We start from the raw sequence: 22863 nt of genomic DNA, 5'->3' as shown, positions 1-22863 counted from the left end.
TTGGACACTTTCAGGGAACATTCCCGATGCGAGACAGAGGTCCCCAAAGTTATCCTGGGTAACCCTGAGAGACTTATGGAAAATTAGCAGATCCCACATCTCTGCTGTCACTTTGCACTGACAAACTCGGACTGTCCGAACCTGTTCATGTATTTTACCTGCTTTAACCTCTCAAGAACTTTCACATATAAAAGAAAGAAAATTAAAGAAATGACATAGTTACACCGATATAGGGCCGTAGCATAAACCCGACCTCAGAGTTGTCCCATTGAAATGGAAGTATTCACAGCAGTAATTAAAGTGAAACATGCACGTAAGTGTTTCCAGGGCCAAGATTAAGGCCACAGCTTATGAGAGGTGCAGACGCAAGAAGAGAAGGGCTGTGCAAAAACTGAAATGCCACCTGGAACCTGGCCCAAACAATGCATCACGAAAAATAAACTCATCTTGTTATACAGTAACAGAGCTGGTTCAAAAGTGTTTTACACTGACAATGCAACCTTTTAACTAAAAATGCCACTTTGGATTACATTGATCATTTGAAAAAAGTTACCTCTTTAAAAAAAACATTTTGGATTTCTCTGCCCATTTCAGAGAGAATGTGCAGTTTTTCCCACCAAAACGAAACAAAAATTTGATAATTAAAAACATTTCCAAATAAGTTTGAAGAATATGGGGGGGGGGAGTGGTTTCTTCTTCAATTTTCATGAACCTCTCCACCCTCGCTATTTTTGACCAGTTCTAATTGTGAATAAATGTCTGTCTGTCCATGAATGATAAATATGTCTGCTACTGAAACATTTACAAACAACGGCTCTCATGAGGAGCACTGAGGTCACATTACGCAGAGAAACACCCAGGCCTGCAGGTTTCATATTCTCAAAGACATAAATTGCCCCAGGACGGGAATGTAACACACAACACAGCGTGACTGGCCCGGGTTGGTTAGGTGCATGTTTTGCTGTTGCTGGCAAATTGTGCTGTTTTGAGGTGGGGGGAGTTATATTTGAAAGGAGTTCTTCATCCTCTCCCACTCTCACCCAGGGGGGCCAGAACAGGGGAGACCAGGGCCCACCACTTTTTACTGGCCATAAGTTGTGAGCGACTGGATGATGGGGGAGAGAAGGGAGTGGGGGGGCAGTGTTTTGGGGGCAAGGGGTGGCGTGAAGTGGGAGCTCAGGGAGAAAGGCGGTGTGAGGGGGGGCCTCAGGGAAAGGGGCAGTTTGAGGGGGCAGGACCTCGAGGAGAAGGGGTGGCACAGGGGCTGGGCCACAGTTTGGGTGCCAGCAGCCCCCCCACACTTTTAGGAAGCTTTTGCCCATCCTGCCCTCATCCCAAATTAATTTGTTGCAGTAAGAAAACTTTGAGCAACAAGGAGACTTAGAGACCCACAATATAACCGCCAAAATCCTCACCTGCCCCTCGAGCTGGGCAAACAGAATTTTTTGGTTCCTGGCAATTCCAAAAAAGAGATGGAAAAAAACGGTTTCAGGTTGAATAAAACTAACATTTTTCCAAATTTTTGATGAACCAAAAAGCTTTAAAAAAAACCAAAAAACAAAGAGACCCAGGAACATTTCAAGGGTTGTAACTTTTTGAATTTTTAAAATAAAATTGAAGGACATTTTTAAACAAAAAATTATTTCAAACTGAAAAATCAAAATGGTTTGTTTGGAAAGCGTCTAAACGAAATTCTTTGACTTTTTAAGAACTGTGGGGAGGGTCTGGACGTGAACAATTCAGCAGACCAGATAGGAATTCGCAAACAGGTCTCCTTCCCCATTCTCCAGGGCTGGGTCTCGATTCCTGTTTCTGGTTCCCTGGGCCTGGTCCCCGTCCCTATCACACACTGCGGGGAGCTCAGATTCCTGGGAATCCTGCCGACTTCCAGGCTGCGGGGAGGGATGAGTCAGCAGCTTCCTGAAGACAAGTTGCGAGTAGGCAAACACTTTTCCTCTACCTTTCCAAAACCCACATCGGTACAGTAAGACTAGCACCCCCACCACTGCCACCACTCCACGCACCAGGAGACGATTCCAGGATGCTGGCTCTGAAACAAAAGCGAGAGAAAGGCCCCATGACTAAGGGGCTCCGTTAAATCATCCCACTGCTGCCATGAGGATCCCAGAAGATGAAGACGTTCCTGGGATACAGGAAGAGCTGAGCTGGGTCGTGCGCACATGGGCACCACTCAGAGCAGCGGGAATGAGATAATGAGATCCTTATAACCAAAACCATGAAGAGCCTGGCAATACATTGAGATCAACAGTCCACAGTGGAGAGTCCCAGCAGCCCTGACCCACAGGGCGCAGCTGGGACTCTCCATGTTAGGGCATGGGCAGGGTAGTGGGGGGATGGCAGTTGAGGGGTGCTGGAGGGATTAGGGGCCATTGCTAATGAGGCTGGGGCAGTGAGGAGGGGAGGGGGCATTACTCCACTTGCTGCCCACTCCATCTGGGAGAAGCTGCGCCAGGGGCCAGTCCCAGTTCACACCCGTGCACTGCGTCTGCACTCGGGGTTTGCAGTGGGGCACCAACATGGCTGAGACACTGCTGTGCCAGGGGCCAGAGCCCCTCCCCTCACTGGGGTTATGGATCAGTAATTACAGGGTCACTGGAGCAGGGGAGCTGGACTCTGGGCTCCCAGCAGGGGCCCAAGCCACTGGTCTGCAGAGTCAGTCTCACTCCCACGCTCTGGCCCATGCCCATGGCAGTGTTTAGACATACAGGGTGTCTTCAGCAAGAGAGATTGAAGGAGCCCCACACCAGACACCTGGAGCCCAGTGGTTCCAGCCCTAACCTCGGGGGGCACCCATATTCCAGTTCCTGCCCCACATCCCACAGGGGGATGGAACCAGGGGCTCCCCACTGAGGGCCCAGCCACAGGGCTAAAGGCTGGAAGGGAAGCGGCGGCACCTTTCTGTTCATTGAAACTTGTCAGCAAACTCAACATGGATTCGCAAATCGTTTCTGTCGACCCGAAATATAATTTTGCAGCAAATAAACTATTTACCCCCCAACTTACATGCAGCTTGACTTCAACTTAAGAGCCGAAATCCCAGTGACTTGCCGTGAGTTACTGTCAACACCTCCAGAAATGCACAGTTACGGGCAGGGCAGGCTCAGGACATCAGCTATGAAACGCTCCAGAGCTGCTGTTAAATTTGCCTTGGGTAGAAAAATTTCCCCACGGGCTCCCATAGCTCTTTTACTGAAGGCTGAGAGGAAAAAGATACGGCCAGTTGTAATTAGTGACACTAACAAGGAACTAGTCTGAATGAAAGAGACCTTGGAAGAGACTAGCTGCAGAGTTATGTGAATTCAGGGGACATCTTTACCTGGTAGTCGTGGAGTATTTTTCCAGGGAGGTAGAAAGAGTGTACTTGAAAGACATAACAGACCAAAGTGTTACAGAGCAAGTGAAGTGCACTTTTGGGCATTTCGGGGTTCCAGAAGACCTTGTGACAGAGCATGGACCACAATTCATAGAAGTAGAATTTTATTTATCTCAACAAAATATGATTTTCCTCATATTACTAGAAGCCCATATTACTCACAAGCGAATGGAGATGCTGAGAGCTGTACAGACAGCCAAGAATATCCTTCAACAGGAAGATCCATTCTTTGCTCTGCTGAGTTATAGATCAACCCCAACAGCAGCTACTGGATATAGTGCAGCACAACTCCTGATGGGAAGACGACTCAGAACTATCCTCCCAACTTTGGAAAAGAATCTATCTCCAAAGTTGTCAGACACGTAGAGAATAGCCAAATCGAATAAAAAGGGAAAAAAAGTTTACGAACACTTTTACAACAGACATCACTTAGAAAACTACCAGGCCTAGAACCTGGTGACCATGTTTGTGTCAAACTGGATGGAGAAAAAGAATGGAATATTCCAGGTGTTGTAAAGAAAAAGAATTCAACACACTGGTTGTATGTGATCAAGACCGAGAGAGGAGAGTTCAACAGAAACTGTCAACATCTACAGTTTGTTCCTCAGAAAGAACAATCAACTGAGCAAACTCTGCAGATGGTGGATGCAGAACAAGAAGATGACTCAAGGATTCCAGACTGACCACAGTTAGTCGATGGAACTAATGGACAGCCAGATGACCAAGCTGTTACCTGTTCGGGTCATGTAATTAGAAGACCAGTACCATTCAGAGACACCTACCAGACTGATCCACACTGAACTTCAAAGACAGTGCGATAATGTAAACATTATAAATGGTAGAAATGTAGAACTTAAAGGGGGAGATGTAATGGAACGCTAAACTGTATTCTGCTGTTCAACCACTAGGTAGCGCTGGGTAAAAATACGATATTTAAGCTGACCTTAGCCATAGTTGGTAGAAAATTAAAGGATTTTGTGATGAACACTTCTGGTGTGTATCTGGCTGAGAGGGAAGCTCTGTAGCCAGCCCATATCTGCTACAGGACCACCACACCAATGATGAAAGTCCAGTGCTATCGACTACCTCTGCTGTAGCCAACGAGTTCTTCTGAACTATGACATGCTGAAGACTATGGGGGATTTTACCCATGACATGTGTTACATAGAGACTTGGGGAATCAAACTCCTGGTTTCTTCATACTTCAGTGACGAGAATAAAATTATTGCCAAGGGCCTTGCAGATTTCCTTGTGGCAGCAGGGCAGGAAGTACCCCCCACCTCACCCCAGCTGCAGAACATAACCAAGTGTCAGCCATGGTCAAGCCGACCTTTGAATACAGGTTGGCTCTCGGGGGGAAGAGTGGGAATGTGTCAAGAGGGCTGGCCCTTTTACAGGAGTTAGAGAGAGGCTACCTGTGACAGGCTCCTGTAAGGGAGAACCAGCCAACCCAGACCAACCTGGAAGTAATTAAATCCCTAGGTGGCTAGTTGGCAGCTAAATAGCTATGAGCCTGATAAAGGGTTACCAGGGCTCAGCTGAAGGGATCCGAGGGATAGGAAGCTGCCGAGGAGAGGAGCTCCCAGGAGAGTTCACCAGAGCAAGGAGCCTGGAAGGGGTGCTCCTAGAGCAGTGGTCCCCAAACTGTGGGTTGTGCCCCCCAGAGGGTGTGGAGGAACATTTGGGGGGCATGGCAGGGCCTGGACCAGCCCCCATGGGTGGTGGGAAGGGAACGCCACCCAGCCCTGCTCTGCCCCCAGCTCTACTCTGGCCCCATCCTAAACCCCAGCTGCAGCTCCAGCCCCAACCGTGCTTCCACTCCCAGCTGAAGCCCACGGCTCCTGGACCCAAATGCCGTTCCACTCCCAGCCATGGCCCGCGGCTCCTGGCCCCAGTTGCAGCCCCGTTCCTGGCCCAACTCCTGACCGCAGCTCCCGACCGCAGCTCCTGGGGTGGGGGCACAAACCAGGTAAGGGAGGGCATGAGCAAAAAAGTCTGGGGACCACTGTCCTAGACAGAGGAGCTCCCTTACGGGGGAGGAGCTGCCAGAGATGACAATGACAGCAGCAGCTGTAGCAGGACAGAGCCCTGGAGAGCTGCCCCCGGCTGGAGAAAGTGGACGCAGAGAATAAAGGCGCAGTCTGAAATCACCCCAGCTCCGGGAAGGAGGGCTGAGGACTCCTGTCTTGAGGACAGTGAGGAGCTTGAGTGAGAGCTGGAGGCTGGAGCAGAGTGAAGGAAAAGATTTTATTTTGGGGTTTACTTGGACTCAGAGCAGGCCCCAGGAGGGGATATTTCTCTCAGATCTTTTTGACTATAAGACTTAATTTAAGGAGTGCTGAAGATGGTAAACTGAGGCAAGATGCTTGCCAAGACACCCTGAAACAGCTGAGGGTGATACCTGAGGGCGCGTCCCCATGATGAGTCTACAAAACTGGAAGCCATTTAACAGAACTGCTGCCCCTTCCCCATGCAGACAGAGCCTCGCTATCTTCAGTCTGTCTGGGTGGGCCCCTCACCCCAGGGTCTGACCCCAACAGATCCTGCATCACAGAGTGGGAACCTGGAGAGAACACAGCAAAGGGTTTTGGGCCACCCCCCTGGCTTCCACACTGAACTTCCACACCTGTCCCAGCTCCCAGGCTGCTCCCGCTTCCCCACAACTTCCAGCTCCCCCCGTCCTCAGGCTGCCTCTGCCCTGTCCTGTTCCCTAGGGGGGTGACCCAGAGCCCAGCATGGAGCCATCAGGGTTACTACAATACTGTCTACCACACCCAGAAGACAGGCACAGGGTGGGCTCAGGGAGTGGCTGGCCCCACAATGGGACCCCCGTGTCCCCACCCCCAATGTTTGCTGCTGCCCTTGCTGGGCCTTGTCTGCGCTCAGACCAGGAGCCCTGTGGGGCTGGCAGCCCCGTGTTCTGTCTCTGCAGTGCCTGGCTCACTCGGGAGCACTATACGAATGAAAACACTCACTGCCCAGCCCCTAAGGTCTGCATGACAGCGCGGGGCCTTCCCCATTGCACACGGGGACACTGGGGCGCAGGGAGGCCTGGTTACTCTGCCCCACCCAGCGACTCCCCCGAGCTGCCGGACCCGGGTCCCTGGGGTCAGAGCGCGGGCAGTCGAGTGGCACTGACCGGCCGGGGCTGCTGGGGGGGGTGGCAGGAAAGAGTTGCCCCAGACCCAGAGAACCCAGGTGCCGGGGGAGGAGCAGCCCCAGCAGCGCCGCATTGGCCCTGGCACGGGCTGAGCCTGCGAGCGCAGCACCAGAGGCCGCAGGGGGGGGGGGGGGGGGGGGGAGGGCTCAGCCATTGAGAGCAGCAGGGTCCCCCCCAACCCGCAGGGGAGGGGTCGGCGCTGGGACAACAGGCCGGGCTGGGCCAGGGGCTGGGAGCTCTGGCAGCCAGCGCGGGGCCGGCACCAAGGGCCCTGCTGGAGACCCTGGGCCTGGCCAGCCGGGAGCAGCCAGCGAGTGACTCAGGGCCTGGGGCCCTGCCCAGGACGGGGTTTCCGGGGGGTGACAGGAGGCTCCCCAGGGGCTGCTGATCCCCTAGAAGGAGGCACGGAGGTGACTGGCTCAGGATCCCGACAGGCTCAGGGGCCAGGGCTGTGGAATGGCCCAGAGCCCAGCCGTGTTCAGGGTCCGGTGGGCACAGACTGTGCTGGGCTGGGGGCAGCGAGGGGGGAGGGGAGCAGGGATGTGCTGGCTCCAGCCAGCCACAGAGAGGAAGCTGCTTCCCCCACAGCCTGGGGTTCCTGCTCCCCGGAGCCCTGAGATCCTGGCCCTGCAGCCGGCACCCACTGCGCAGCCTCCATCGGCCGGGACAGACACACCCAGCTTGGCCCCTTCGACTGCCCCCTGCTGGGGGTGGGGGGTGGGAAGAGAGGAGGGCGGGGGTAGGATGAAAGGGCCAGTTCAGCAATCACAGACCGAGCTCACTGAACCTTCCCACTCCCCCTCTCCTCGGCCTTAGCTTCTTCTCTGTCCTTCCTCTCTGTCAGGTTTCTGTCTTTGCCCCCAGTCTCCGTGCTGGGGTTGTGGGGAGGGGTTTGGATGGGGGCAGCTCATGCTCAGATGTTGTGACAGGGTCACACTCTTGTGAGTGAGTCTCACTCAGAGAGCAGGTTTCAGAGTAGCAGCCGTGTTAGTCTGTATTCGCAAAAAGAAAAGGAGGACTTGTGGCACCTTAGAGACTAATAAATTTATTTGAGCATGAGCTTTTGTGAGCTACAGCTCACTGAATGCGTCCGATGATTTTAACCCCAGTTGTTTAATCTTTTGTATGATGTTGTTTCAACTGTGTGTTGATTTGGAACTCCCTTTTCTGGAACTGGGCTCTGCACTGGGGACAGGTCAGGGCACCATGAGGCATTATAGTTACCAGATACGGAAACCTTCCCCTCCGTTCCCTTCTCCTCACTATACTGGGTGAGGCAGGCTCTGCAGAAGTTGTGCCCACACACTGTAGTCACCAGCTCCGTCAGATACCCCAGGCAGACGGAGCAAATAGCTTCATCTTGTATTTCCCCTGCTGTAGCTGCAGCGGCCATGGCAGCTGGGTGAGCATCTGTTCTCTCTGCCCGTGGCTCTACACAGTGTGGGCTTGGGCTGACACTGGGAGGGGCCGCCTGCAAGTATCTGCTAGTCCCAGCCACAGAAGGAGAAGAAGAAAAAGGAGGAGCCAGGAGGGGGAGAAAACAGGAAAGTGAAACTGAAGGAGAGTAAAAGAGGGGGAAAGACAGGGAGAGGGCAGGAGAGAAGGAATGGATGGAGGTGAGGCGAAGGGATGGGAGAACAGGGGCAATGGAGAGAGGGGGAAGAATATGAACTAATCTGATGTGTATTGCTGGAAGGCTGGAAGGGAGAGCATATCCCCTGCCCCACAGGCAGGAACTGTCTAACCCACCCCAACACTCACTGGGGATTGAAGTGGGGACCTACAGCGCTTAGCACAAGTCTCTACAGCTGGAGCTAAAGAGTCAGTCTGTGAAGTTCAGAGCTGTAAAAACCCACAAAATAAGGTCTGGATGAAGCATGGTCTGAGGATGCTTAACCCCCCTCTCCCCCCACACCCCCCACAGACCAGGGTGAAGCCCTAGCAGTCCGGTTTACTGAGCCCTGCCTCAGCGCACGGGGCTGGATGTGGTGATTTCTCCGGAGCCCTTCCAGCCCCACATTTCTATCCGTGAGCTCTGGCCTGTCTGAGACTCTCCGGGCCTTGGAGCCTGATCCGGTGCCCCTTGCAGTCAATGGTCAGATTCCCACTGGCCGTTGGATCTGGCCCTCGCGCACATCCCATCACCTGTGTATTGCACTCAGGGCCGGTGCAAGGATATTTTGCGCCCTAGGCGAAACTTCCACCTTGTGCCCCCCCTTCCCCCTCCTTTCCCCTCCCCGCGTACTGCTTCACTGCGGTACAAAGTGGCAAGGACAATATCAATATGACAAATGTCAACAACACACGCATATCGGCACGTAAACATACACACTCAAACACTGAACATACCCACACAATGGACACAACGTATTCGCAAAGTGATGCAGCAGCACTTGCCAGAGTCTGAGATCTGAAACATCTCCACAGACATCGTGAGCCTCAGTCGACAACCTCCGAAAACGAGTCAACGTAGCACGATAACCAGCCTGTCAGAACGGGTGACGGCCACGCGCAATGAGGAAAACGACGTCACACACACACACATGCATTCTGGGTACCCAGAGCGGGAGTTTTCCATGTTTGGTAACTATAATGCCTCATGATGCCCGCTTGTCTCTGCATTGACCAGCTGTGGCTCCAGGTGAGCACTTCCCATAGAAATCCTGAGACGGGTAAACTGCTCCAAGAAATTTAAAAATGTCCTGGGCCAAATGTAGAATAAGTGGGGCAGGCAGGGGTCTCCGAGGCTGCTCGCTATGGGGAGCTGGGGCACCAGTGGGAAGACTGCGGGGGGCACACGGGGAGGCAGCAGCAGGTACCCAGGTACCCTCAGGCTTTGGGCAAGGAATCCCGCTCCATCCCCCTAGCGCCTGCCTTCAGCTCCCATCTGGTCTTGCTACGGCCCTGCTCCATGAACAGTCCCGCCTTAGGGGGACGAACCTGTCCCACCTCATGGGCCTGTGGGGGCTGTGCTCTGCCCCAGAGCAGGCCGGGCCCCGTGCTCCCTGCTCCAGAGGGGGCTGGCCTGGCTCCCCCCAGGGCCAGATTAACTTTTTGTGGGCCCGTTGCCAAACATATTTGTGGGCCTCCCTGGGGAATGTAGAGGCGAGGGACAAGAGCACAGCGGGCAGGGTAGATTTGATTTAAATCATGACTTAAATCACAAGTTAGGAAGACTTGATTTAATCATGGGTTTCTACATAAAAGTGCATTCTTGTTGGTTGTTATAACCTTAATACATATTCTTCACAACTCAGAGACAGATGTAGGTTTCATTTTTAGAAGGCACGCACTGTACATTTGTAAACCGTGATTTATTTTGAAAACTTTTCAGATGAGTTTTACAGCTATATCAGAAAATGAATGATTGTTTGGTTATTTCATCTGTCAAAGATAATTGAAGCAGATATTTATGAAGTCATTGGAAGGTGAACTATCTCCAATTCAAGAGGTTAATCATGAATATTTGGAGGATTTTCTTGCCAGGCTGTATTAAGAGGAGAACACTACCAGACAGACATTTAAATTGTTTTATTTAACTAAAACAACAACGTTAAGTATTTTTTTCTTCAACAGCAAACATAATATTTTAATAAAAAAGCATATGTCCATCACTTCTCACATTTATCTCCAGACTTCTTCTCCTTTTCCAGATCTATTCTGCCCTCAACAATCTTCTGTTCATTGAACTTTTTGAAACTTTTCACTTTTAAAGAGAGGTAAAGGGTTGACCCTGTGTACACAAATTTGCAGAGGGACAATAGAGTTGAGGTCTGTTATTTCTCACCGCTATACATTATTTATTTATTTAAAACATTTTTGCTATTAACAAGCATGTTACCTCTGGAGACACAAATCCACAGTTTGAGAACTGCAAAACTAAGCATCTCTGATGGTATCTTCCAGACTGAGCACTGAGTCCCGTTGGGTAGATAGAAAAATTAACTTAAAGAATCTATACAGAAGCCTCTGGAACCCCATAAGATTGGGTCCCTAATCCATGAACTATTAGAACTCATTTACAAAACTTTTCTTAAAGATTACAATTATATATTGTCTCATACTATAGAATTAGAATTTATTATCCCTATTCCATGATATAATGTATCTTAATTAAAACTATCTTTAGATCGTTTTTTCCCTCAAAAATCCAAGTTAAATTAAAATCTAATTTTTTAATTTTTTTCTTAAAGTCATTGATTTTTATCCACCCTGACAGCTGGGCATGGTGGGGGGGAAGGATTGGTCCCCAGCTGGAGCGAGGCAGGGGCCAGGGGCAAGATGAGCATAGTGGGTCATGGTGGGAGAATTAGTCCCTGCTGACTGGAGCAAGGCATGGGCCGGAGGCAAAAGCACAGCGGGGTGGGAGCTAGGGTTGGTCCTTGGAGCAAGGGAGGGGCCGGGAGTAAACTGCAAGTGCAGCAGGCCTGGGGAGGGGGTAAACAGGATCCCTCCCTCACCCCTGCCCACATAGAGCTGGTACCTACCTTCTCCCTGGTTCTAGCCCATTCTCTTCATCTCTCTCTGCACCGATCTGACGGTGGGGGTGCAGGGTCTGGGAGGGAGTTAGGGTGCAGGAGCAGGCTGGGGGTTGGGGTTCAGGGTCTGGCCAGCAGCTAGAATGAGGGAGGGGGTTCAGGGCTGGGGCTGGAGGTTGGTGTGTGGAGTGCTTACCTGGGGCAGCTCCCGTTCGGTGCGAGGGGTGCAGGTGGGTATGTGGGGGGCCGGGTTCAGGAGCTCCCATTTGGTGCTCAGGGTGGTGGCGGGGATGTGCAGGAGTCAGGGCATGAGGTTGGGGGGCTGGGTATATGTGGGGGTGCAGGAGTCAGAACGGGGGGCTGTGTGTATGTGAGGGGGGTTCAGGGGTTCAGGAGTCAGGGCATGGGGTGTGGGGAGTGCAGGAGTCAGGGCAGAGGGCTGGGTGTGTGTGAGGAGGTGCATGAGTCAGGGATGGGGTCATGGGGGTGTGTGGGGGGTGCAGGGGTCGGGGCTCGGAGGTGTGGGGGGTGCAGGGGTCAGGGATGGGAGGTGTGGGGGGTGCAGGAGTCAGGACAGAGGACTCGGGGGTAGAGGAGTCAGGGCAGAGGGCTGGGGGTGTGGGCTTGGGTCTTGGGGATGCTCCCAGCCCCCTGCCCTGAGAGGCTCATGGCAGGGGCCTGGAGGAGATATGTCCCAATTCCACCCCTTTCCCCAAGGCCCCGCTCCTGCCTCTTCTCCGCTTCCTCCCTCTCCCTCTCGCAGGCAACAGCTGATGGGTGGCAGGGAGGGAGAGGGAGTGAGGGGGGAGGCGGGAACCCAGCACGCTGGGGGAAGAGGCGGAGGACGGGGGAGCTTGGCGGCCGGCACAGCCTGCCCTGTTGAAGCAGGACAGAGCCCCGGGAGCCGCAGCACCAAGCTTCTGCCCCAGCAGGGGAGAGCAGGGGACAGAGAAGAGTGGCCGCTGGGGCCCCTTCGGAGTGTGGGCCTGGCGCATTAGCTGGCGCCATGGTAAATCTGCTACTGCCCGCGGTGCTGCCCCGCCCGCCTCAGTGAAAGCTGGACCCGCCCCGTCCCTCCCCGCTGGTCCATCCCCCGGCTCCGTGCGCTGCACAGCGGCCAGGCAGCGCCCCTGCTCCTCGGAGAGAAGACAAGTTAAAATGTAAAAAAAAATTGGGGGGGGCACCGCTTTTTGGTGCCCCCAAATCTTGGCGCCCTGGGCGATCGCCTAGTTCGCCTTAGGGTTGCACCGGCCCTGAGTGCACTGTGCGTCGTTAGGGGCCTAGCAGCCCCCTGGGTTATTGTTACAGGGAGACACTGAGCTGAGCTCACAGAGTTCTGTCTTGGCTATTAAATCTCCTCTGGGCTTCCGCCATCCTGCCCTGAAAATGAAAATGTCAGAAAGTAACAACAGCCCTGGGGCTGCTCCGAGTGACTCTGCAGAGGCCCTGCGAGTTCTCCTGCTCCCGAGGCTGAAGTGCAAACCCCAGCCCAAGCCAGGTGCCAGATAAGCCTCAGGCTGCAGCTTTCAGGTGAACGTGGCACACCCCAGGTAACTGAAGAGGAAGGAGCAGAGGGAAACTAACAATGTGATTTTATCGGCTATTCTTTCATCTGGCCACATTATTCTTTTTCAAGAAAATAGGCTCAGTCCAGTGAGAACAAGGGAGAAAAATTGCATGTCAAAATTAAGGGGAAAAGTTATCAAGACACCCTAGTTAATGTCTAGCTCTACCCACGATTCCCAGAGTATTCTAACCACACACTAACCCACAGAAAGCTTCCTACCAACACTACAAAAAGAAGGATTCTGCGTGGACTCCTCCTGAAGGTCGAAACAGCAGACTGGACTTCTACATAGAGTGCTTCTGCCGATGTGACACACCCGTAGAGCCCTGACCAGGGGTATTCTATCTGCTACCCAAAATCCATAATCCTGGGAATCCTGGACGCCCCATCATCTCAGGCACTGGCACCCTGACCGCAGGATTTCTCTGGCTATGTAGACTCCCTCCTCAGGCCCTACGCTACCAACACTCCCAGCTATTCGGATTCATTTATCTTTTGTTTTATGTGAATTTTCCCTGTGTTAAGAGGGACGTTTATTCGTTTTCTGTAACTTTAAGGTTTTGCCCAGAGGGGGATCCTCTGTGTTTTGAATTTGAATGCCCTGTAAAGTATTTTCCATCCTGATTTTATAGAGATGATTTTTACCTTTCTTTTTTTTTAATAAAATCCTTCTTTTAAGAACCGGACTGATTTTTTCCATTGTTCCAAGATCCAGGGGTTCGGGTCTTTGATGATTTTGTAACCAATTGGTTAGGATATTATTCTCAAGCCTCCCCAGGAAAGGGGTATGTAGGGCTTGGGAGGATATTTTGGGGGAAGACGTCTCCAAGTGGTCTCTTTCCCTGTTCTTTGTTTAAAACGCTCGGTGGTGGCAGTATACTGTTCAAGGACAAGGCAAAGTTTGTACCTTGGGGAAGTTTTTAACCTAAGCTGGTAAGAATAAGCTTAGGGGGTCTTTCACGCGGGTTCCCACATCTGTACCTGAGAGTTCAGAGTGGGGAAGGAACCCTGACAGGCTCATTCACCTGCACATCTACCAATGTGATCTATGCCATCATGTGCCAGCAATGCCCCTCGGCCATGTACATTGGCCAAACTGGACAGTCTCTATGCAAAAGAATAAATGGACACAAATCTGACATCCGGAATTATAACATTCAAAAACCAGTAGGAGAATACTTCAATCTCCCTGGTCACTCAATAACAGACCTAAAAGTGGCAATTCTTCAACAAAAAAACTTCCAAAACAGACTCCAACGTGAAACTGCAGAACTGGAATTAATTTGCAAACTGGACACCATCACATTAGGCCTGAATAAAGACTGAATTAGGGCTGGTTAAGTCATTAAAAAACCTAAACCTAATTTCCCCCATCCTAATTTCCCCCTACTGTTACTCACACTTTCTTGTTAACTGTTTGAAATAGGCCACTCTCATTAACACTACAAAAGTTATTTTTCCTCCCTTTGTATCCTACTGTTAGTTGAATTGTCTCGTTAGACTGACCTCACACTTGGCAGGCAAGTCCCATCTTTTCATGTATTTATACCTGCTCCTGTATTTTCCACTCCGTGCATCTGATGAAGTGGGTTCTAGCCCACGAAAGCTTATGCTCAAATAAATGTGTTAGTCTCTAAGGTGCCACAAGGACTCCTCATTGTTTTTGCTGATACACACTAACACGGCTACCACTCTGAAACCTCCCCTCCCTCATTGTTCATGATCCTGCTGAGATGACGACCTTTGGTAACAGCAGCAGAAAGGTGCAGGTGGCGAGCAGGGGGTACAAAGGGTAACAGTTTATTGAGCTGCAGAGGGGAGCCTCTGAGGTGAGAGTCTCCTTTTTTATTGCACATCATTGAACTATTATCTGACAGACGGGCCCTGAGTCAGGGCACCAGCGACGCGGAGCCTGTGTGCCCCAGAACACACTGACAGGGAAAAGTCATTAAACACCCCGCTGCCTGTGCTGACCGAGCTCAGGGGATCTGAGACGCTTCAGGTGCGGCTCTGAAGGGAGTTCCAGGGTAAGGTGCATAATTCCCTGCTCCGCTACAGACTCCTTGTGTGGCCTTAGGCAAGTCACCTAGGCCCAGAGTTTCCAAGGTGTTTTAGTGTCTCAAGATGCAGATAGGCGCCTAGTGGAATTTTCAAAGATGCCTGGGCACTTAGCTTCCAATGGGAGTTAGGCACCTAGGTGCTTTTGAAAATCCCACTAGATGCCTAACTACATCTTTAGGTGACTACAGACCTTCTAAAATCTGCCCCTTAGTCTCTGTGCCAGATTTGGAAAGTTATTTAGGCTCCTAAAGATGCAGACAGGAGCCTTGTGGGACATTCACACCTGCCTTGTAAGCCGATTTATATTTTTTAAAATAATGTAAAAGTGGACTGGAAACAGGAAGCGTTTAACAGTTTCCCTCTGTTCCACAATATCACCATCATAAAAAAAATGTATTTAACTAAGAATATCAACTTTATTAATACGCTTTTGAATACAGAAACAACCCAGCACTCTTGGATCAATAGCCCTCAAAAGCAAACACTTTCTAAAATTAAAACAAAATGTCGCCCCTTCTTTTGCGATGTTCTTCAGGAGGCAGCAAACACTTTTCGTCGTTGTCCAGTGGGGAATGGGGCTGCCCCTTGCCCAGCCTGGGGCAGGAGTGGTAACTGCGGAGGCGAGGGGGGAGGGCAGGGTGTCACGACACTCACCCAAGCCCCAGGTGCTCAGGTCCATGACGCCCCCTCGCCTCCCTTTTGGTGGGTGACAGAAGGTGGTGGGGGGCTGCGGCCACGTGTGCACCTCTTCCCCGCTGCTGCCCCTCACCATAGCATCACTGGGGGTGGGGGATGGGGCATCTCCTTGCCAAGCGTGGGGCAGGAGAGGTGACTGCGGGCGGGGGCACGAGTCCAACACAGACCCATGTCCCAGCCGCACAGGTCCAGACTCCAGGAAGCCTCCTCGGAGTTGGAGTCGTCTCCCAGTAGGTGCCAGGGGGGCTGCCATCACATGTGCACCTCCTCCTCTCCCCCCTCCGCAGGTGCAGCAGCCACCTCAGCTTGCCGCCCGCGCCGGTCCCTGTGTTGTAGCCAGCAGCGGCCGGTGAGGGAGCACTGCGCGGAGCAGCTGGCGGGGCCGGGGGCGCTCCAGGGGAGGCCCATGGGGGCAGCAGGTGGGGCTGGGGCAGAGACCTGGCCCCAAACATTGGTGGACCCAGGCTCCCAGGCCCTGAATATTGCTGGAGCACGAGCACCAAGGGCCCATGTAACTCGCCGACCCTGCAAGGTGTATTTATGCAAGTTCTCAGTTGCAGAAATTTGTCCTGTATTTATTTACTTCTGAAAAACACCAAAAGTTAGATTCTGACTGTGTGGAGACATCAACTATTACAGAAACCACATTATAATGTTTACTTTGCTTACTATAGTTGGGATTATAATAAAAATGTCATAGGAAAGATCCAAATGAGAACTCTAGCCTGTGTTCTTGCACATAAGTTGTTAAAACCTGGGAATTGCTGAGAGCAGATTTAATCAGGCTCTATCCAGTGTCCCAGAAGCTATACCAGTATGTACTGACAGCTACAGATGATTTTTCAAAATAGGTAGAAGAATTTTACACTTAGAACTATGACCGCACATGATGTGGAGAAGAAGACATGTGAAATTATATATTAACATGGCTGTCCAGAGCAGATACTGGCAGATCTAGGTTCTGAACTGAATAACGAGGTAACAGTTTACATTTGATGTTATTTTCACTATATGGTCAATTGCACAATCATGGCCGTGTGACACAGAGCTTCAGCAGACCATGCCACCTAAAAAGCAGCAGACTGGATAAAAACACAAATGAATCCATCACAAGATAACATTAGGGTATTTATTTTCAAATAATCAAGGTAAGTTTCGGGCACTCTGCCATGGATGGCGTATTGTGAATAAATCTTCAAAACTGAATGATGACACTGAAAATCTTCATAACGCGTCATGTTTAAAACAAAAAGTGGTCCTAGCAATGCCATGTGATGTGCCTCCCCTCACACTCTGCTCAGCCAGCTCTTCAAGAAATTAGGTTCAATCGCTAACATCAAGGAATTGGACCAATCGGTCACTATTTGTACAGAGCATTCCAGAAGGTGGTGGACAGAACCCAGAGGAATTGTGATGAATTTCCTGGAGCAACTTTCTTTTCTTTGTACTCTAAACCTCACATGACAACAAAAATAGCACCCTTTTGACTGATTTATGGCCGAGAAGAAAGGTCTCCCAATAAAACGTCACCAAATTTCATGTTATGTGTCATTAAGTGCCAGCATCTTTACTACAATTAAGTTAATTTGTGATGATTCAGTAAAGGAATACAACCCCTTCTCTATTTCTTTATCAAACTGCATTTGTTGTGTCCTTAGAACCAAGAACATGGAAAGCCTGGCAGTACTCTGAAATCAACAGTGGACACTGACAGGACATTCCCTGCAAATAATATTTCTAAAGAAAAATAAACCACAAAAATGAGATTGTAGAAGACATTTTTGTATTTCGCAGGGGTAGGCAACCTATGGCACGTGTGCCAAAGGCGGCATGCAAGCTGATTTTCAGTGGCACTCACACTGCCCGGGTCCTGGCCAAGGGCCGGGGGGGCTCTGTATTTTAATTTAATTTTAAATGAAGCTTCTTAAACATTTTAAAAACCTTATTTACTTTACATACAACAATAGTTTAGTTATATATTATTGACTTATAGAAAGAGACCTCCTAAAAACGTTAAAATGTATGACTGGCACACAAAACCTTACATTAGAGTGACTAAATGAAGACTCGGCACACCACTTCTGAACGGTTGCCGACCCCTGGTATCTAAGAATACAGCACTTGAGGTTGGGGACCGCGTTTTGTGAGAAAAAGCAAGGAAGGGTCATATCTTGATTACCGATTATATTCAGTTAGAAAGTGAATTAATGCTGACAGAACTCCAAAGAATATTATATAATCTTGTATGAGTGAATTTAAATATATTGCTTCATTAATTCTATCATTTTTAAGCTATTAATTTTCAAAGGTGCAGTGCAGGAGGTGGGTGTATGTGCCCTGCCTCCCAGAGAGAACCAGTCAAGACAATAAAGGGGGGGTTGGGGGGAGAGAGAGAGAGAGGAGGAGAGCGAGAGAGCAGCTGCACATGTGTGTAGTTGTGATGTTTATGACACACGTACATTGTAATTGAACAACCCCGTCTGACAGTTTAATAGTTTATTTTGTGAAGATAAATATTTTGGATTTTCTGAAATTCCACAGTTGAAATACAAATGATGTTATTGAGAAAAGTTAAACTTCAATACAGATTTCAGGGAAGAATAAAAAAATAAATGTAAATAATTCCATTTCTAAAAATATGTTTAGATGCCTTTTTTTGAAATACTGTGAAATTTAAATTAAAGTATTCTTGTATTTACCCCTTGTTACAATAATATTTTCTAAATTAGAATAATCTTTTTTATTTCCTATTTTACATTGAGAGTTCACAAGGGTAGAAAATTCTGGCAGGAGTGAATGACCCCATCCCCCACCATCTGCTACCCCCGGGGCAGGGGACGGGGCAAGGTGAGGGCTGGGGGTTGCCAGGTGTCCGGTTTTCGACTGGACCCTCCAGTGGAAAGGGGAAACTGGCAGCGTCCGGTCAGCAGAAAAACTCCAGTAGCTGCAGTAACCGGCCCCCCCACAGGGGAGCGGGAGGATCAGCAGCGCTGGGGGGGTCGCTCTGAGCCGCGGGGTCAGTGTCAGGGACCGAGATTCCCCCCGGCCGGAGCCGGGACCGGGCAGAGGATCAGGGGAGCCGCGTTTCTACCCCCAGCGTGGAGACCGGGACAGAAATAAGGGCGGAGCGTCCCGGAGAAGGTGTCAGTGAACGTGAAGAGATGGGACCCGTCAGTCACATTGTAAAACGAGACCTCGCCCGCCTCATAGTCCAGGAAAATCCCCACCCGGCCGGGCCGGACGCTCACGGGGAGGGGGGTCGGGGGGTCGGTGAGGGCCTCGTATCCCCCGTCCCTCAGCCACACGGCCCAGTATCCATTCCCAGGTGTGAGTGTGACCCACCCCTTCCTGCTCACAGATTCCCCACAAACCCCCAGGTTCCAGCTTGTCTTGTCTCCCACCCCCACCTCCCAGTAACGCCTCCCGCCCGCGAACCCCTCAGCGCCCAGGACAAAGGCACAATAATCAAATCTCTCAGGCTTGTCGGGCAGATCCTGGCGTCTGTCTCCGCGTCTCACACGTTTCCGATCCTCAGACAGGACGAGCCAGGCACTTGCCGTGTCTGGATCCAGTGTCACGTCCACTGGGGAGAGAGTCACAGAGTCAGGGCCGGGGGCAGGGGCTGGTCACTGGGATGAAGGGAAATTAACCTGCGTCCCCGTTAATCGCTGGGGGGGGGTTGTTGCCTGAGGGGAGTCAGGGCCCCTCTGCCTGTGAGGAGACAATGGGGGGAAGGGGCAGGAGGAGCGGGGGAGGGGTGCAAAGGTGTCAGTGGGGGAGGGGGGAGGGGAGAGGCTGATGCTGGGAGAGGAAAGGGGAGGGGCCGGTGACAGGAGCAGAGGGGGGAGGGGTAGAGGGGAGGGGCAGGTGACAGGAGCAGAGGGGGGAGGGGTAGAGGGGAGGGGCAGCACAAGGGCAATGTGGGGACAAGGGGAGGGGCAGGCACCATAAGAACAGAGGGGGGACGAAGGGCAGGATCCAGGGGGCTGCAGGGGGTGGGGGGAGGGGTGGGCTCCATGGGAGAAGAAGGGGATGGACCCCAGGGGGCTGTGGGGGGCAAGGGAAGGGGCAGGCACCAGGGGGCAGAGGGGTGTGAGGGAATGGGGGAGCTCCAATGGGGCAGGGGAAGTCAAGGGGAGGGTGAGCTGCCAGGGGGTGAGATGATGAGGCGTGGGGAGGTGGAACCATGGGGGGGAGCGAATGGGCAGGCACTGGTGCTGGGGGGCAGAATGGGGGGTGAGGGAGCAGGTGAGCGGAAGGGGGCAGAGAGAGGGGTGTGGAGAAGGGCAGGACCTAAGGGGGCAGAGGAGTGTGAAGGGAGATGTGGGCACCAGGGGGGCAGAGGGACGATGAAGGGAGGGGTGGGACCCAGAGATTAGGAGAGGGGGAGGAGAGGGGTGGGACAGTGCTGAGGTGAGGGGAAGGGCAGAGACCAGGGGTCCAAAGGGGGGCGAGGGGAGGGACTTGCACCAGGCGGGCAGAGGGGGCAAAGGAAATGGCAGGCACCAGGGAGGCAGAGGGGGCAAGGGTAGAGCTGGGATTTGGGGCAGAGGAGGAGCTGGCATCAGGGGACTAGAGGGGTGGTGAGGGGTGCAGGTGTCATGGAGCCAGAGGGCGAGTGAGAAATAAAGAGAAGGTGGCATGGATGATGGTGGCAGAGGGGCGAGAGGAGAGTGGGGTCAGTGAGGCAGAGGGAGGTAAGGGGGTAGGCACCAGGGAGGAAGGGGACAAGGGGAGGGTCAGGTTTTTGCGGGGGGAAGGGGGAAGGAGGGACGGGGTCGGCGGGGGATAAGGGAAAGGGTACGTGCCAGGGGGATTGAGGGGGTTGAGCAGAAGGGCAGACACAGGGAGGGCAGAGGAGGGGAGGGACAAGCACCAGGGGGCAGAGAGGGGCAAGGAGAGAGGCAGGGGCAGGTGGGTAGAGGGAGGTGTTAGGAGACGGCATTGGGGAGAGGCAGGTGCCGGGGGGTCAGAGTGGGGCTAGAGGAGGGGTGGGCACAGGGGGGTGAGGGAAGGGTGCGTGCCAGGGGTCAGAGAGGGTGGGGATAGAGGCAGGTGCCAGGAGGGCTGAGGGGAGTAAGAAGGGCAGAAGCCAGGACAGCAGAAGAGGGTGAGGGGTGGGACGGCCATCAGGGGGCAGAGGGGGTGAGAGAAGTGGCAGGCACCAGGGAAGCAGATGGGAGAGAGGGAAGGGGCGGGAGACATGGCAGCAGAGGAGGGAAAAGAGAGAGGTGGATGCCAGGACATAGAGGGGGTGTGAAGTGATGGGTGGGCTCCAGGGTGCAGAGGATGTTTGAGGGAGAGGGGAAGGTGCCAGGAGGGCAGGAGGGGAAGGGAGGGGGTTTCCAGTGGGGCAGACGTGGGTGGAAGGCAGGGGCACGTGTGTGACGAAGTGGGACTGTTCTTAATGTTTCCTCTGAATAGTGTGGGGGTGCCTCAGTTTCCCCCAGGCAGTTCTTAAGTATCTAGGGGGTGGAGTAAGGGTGTATGATCATTGCAGAGCCCTAGAGGGCATGTGTGTGCAGGAGTCTGGACACAGAGAATGGCCGACACCCTGTTTCCCGGCAACTGATGGCCTGGGCCCTTCCCCCCCTGCAAGGTGAGAGCTGAAGGGTTGGAGAACAAAGGAATCAGGTGACCACCTGGCCCGGGAAAGGAACAAAGCCCAGAGGAGGGGGTTTCAGTTTGGGGCTGGCTGGGACATGGAGTGAAGTGCAGACGTGGTTGTCTGGCTCACTGCCCCCCAAAATGGACCCAGCTGAGGGGTCCCGTTCGCTGCACCTGCAAGCTCTGTGTTAGACCATGTTCCTGTCGTCTAATAAACCTTCTGTTTTACTGGCTGGCTGAGAGTCATGTCTGACTGCGAAGTTGGGGTGCAGGACCCTCTGGCTTCCCCAGGAGCCCCGCCTGAGCGGACTCGCTGTGGGAAGCGCACGGAGGGGCAGAGGATGCTGAATGCTCCGAGGTCAGACCCAGGAAGGTGGAAGCTGTGTGAGCTGCGTGTCCTGAAGACAGGCTGCTCACAGAAAGGCGACTGCCCCAGAGTCCTGACTGACTTCATGGGGAGCAGTTCCAGAGCATCGCCCAGGGACTCTGTGACAACGTGCCAGGGAGGCAAAGTGGGGGACAGAGGGGCCAAGGGAAGCAGAAAGTGGGTGGGAAGAAGGGGAGGGGCGAGGAGGAGGGGTCAGAATAGACGCAGGGTCCAGGTGGGCACAGGGGTGAGAAAAGGGTAAGGGAGGGGCAGGAGCCAGAGGGGTGAGGGCGAGGCAGGCCCCAGGGAATCTCTCTTGCTTTGGGGTCATGTGTGGTTGGTTTCTCGCTAAGAGCAGGTTGGTGCAGGCCCCACACACACTGGGGGTGCAGCCCTGCCCCAGGGGGCGCAGCTGGGACTCTCCATGCTGGCGCGCCCCACGGGCCCCACCTTCCAGCCAGTCTGCCCCTCAGTCTGCCCCTCCCGCCCCTTCCCTCTCTCCCATCTGCCCCACAGTCTGCCCCTCCCCTCTCCTGGCCCAGCCCGTCCGCCATGGGGCAGTGGTCTGGGTTGGGCTCACTGGGGCGGCCGTGCAGTGGAGGATTCTGGGGTGGGGGATAAATGCGTACTAATAGGCCGTTGCTAATGAGGCCAGGGCAGTGGGGGGGACGGGGGCATTTCCCCGCTTACTGCCCCCTCCATCTGGGAGAAGCTGCACCAGGCACCAGTCCCAGTTCACATCCGCACAGCCAGTCTGCCCTGGGGGTTTGCACCGGTGCAAGGAAACCCCGGCAGACATGGCCAGAGACACTGGTGTGCCAGGGGCCGTAACCCTTCCCGTCACTGGGGTTATGGATCAATAATTACAGGGTGACTGGAGCAGGGGAGCTGGACTCTGGGTCTCCCAGGTCAGGGCCCGACACCCTGGGCTGCAGAGTCACTCTCACTCCCACGCTCTGGCCCAATGCCCAGGGCAGTGTTTAGACACAGGGGGACGTCATCAGACCCCCAGAGCCCAGCAGCTCAAGCCCTCATGGCGTCCCACGGGGGGATGGAACCGGGGGCTCCCCGCTGAGGGCCCAGCCACAGGGCTAAAGGCTGGAAGGGAAGCGGCGGCACCTTTCTGTTCATTGAAACTCGTCAGCAAACTCGACATGAATTTGCGAATAGTTTCTGTCGACCCGAAATATAATTTTGCAGCAAATAAACTATTTGTCCAAAACATTTCACCCAGCTCCATTTCAAACATGTCCCAGCAACTGAGGAGCCCAAATCCCAGTGACTTGCAGTGAGTGACCGTCAACATCCCCAGACACGCAGTTACGGGCAGGTCAGACTCAGGACATCAGCTATGAAACACTCCAGAGCTGCCATTTAATTTGCCCTGGGTAAAAAAATTCCGCCTGAGCCCCTGATCTCGCCCCCAAAATCAGGCTGAAAATGGAGACCCCCACAAATCAGCCTGAACTCTGCCCAGAGCGATTGTCCCATGGGCGATGCTGGTGGCACAGACCCTCTGGAGCTGCACCTGGG

At 52.9% G+C, this 22863-nt stretch overlaps 2 protein-coding genes across 4 annotated transcripts in view; both read right to left on the bottom strand.

The window, feature by feature from the left end:
* LOC125621599 (butyrophilin subfamily 1 member A1) overlaps positions 1–22863 on the bottom strand; it is a 655591-nt gene that overhangs the window by 241731 nt on the left and 390997 nt on the right. The window lies entirely within an intron of this gene.
* The window catches only part of LOC142069253 (E3 ubiquitin-protein ligase TRIM39-like), a 40793-nt gene continuing 34704 nt past the window's right edge, over positions 16775–22863 (bottom strand). Inside the window, 2 exon segments of the mRNA XM_075119857.1 lie at positions 16775–18459; positions 18461–18939. Coding sequence (XP_074975958.1) covers positions 18427–18459; positions 18461–18939 — 512 coding nt within the window. The 3' untranslated portion in view covers positions 16775–18426.

The sequence above is a fragment of the Caretta caretta genome, chromosome 14 (assembly GCF_965140235.1).
Source record: "Caretta caretta isolate rCarCar2 chromosome 14, rCarCar1.hap1, whole genome shotgun sequence".
NCBI lineage: Eukaryota > Metazoa > Chordata > Testudines > Cheloniidae > Caretta > Caretta caretta.
The sequence above is the reverse complement of the archived record's forward strand: the minus strand, read 5'-3'. Positions and strand labels throughout refer to the sequence as shown.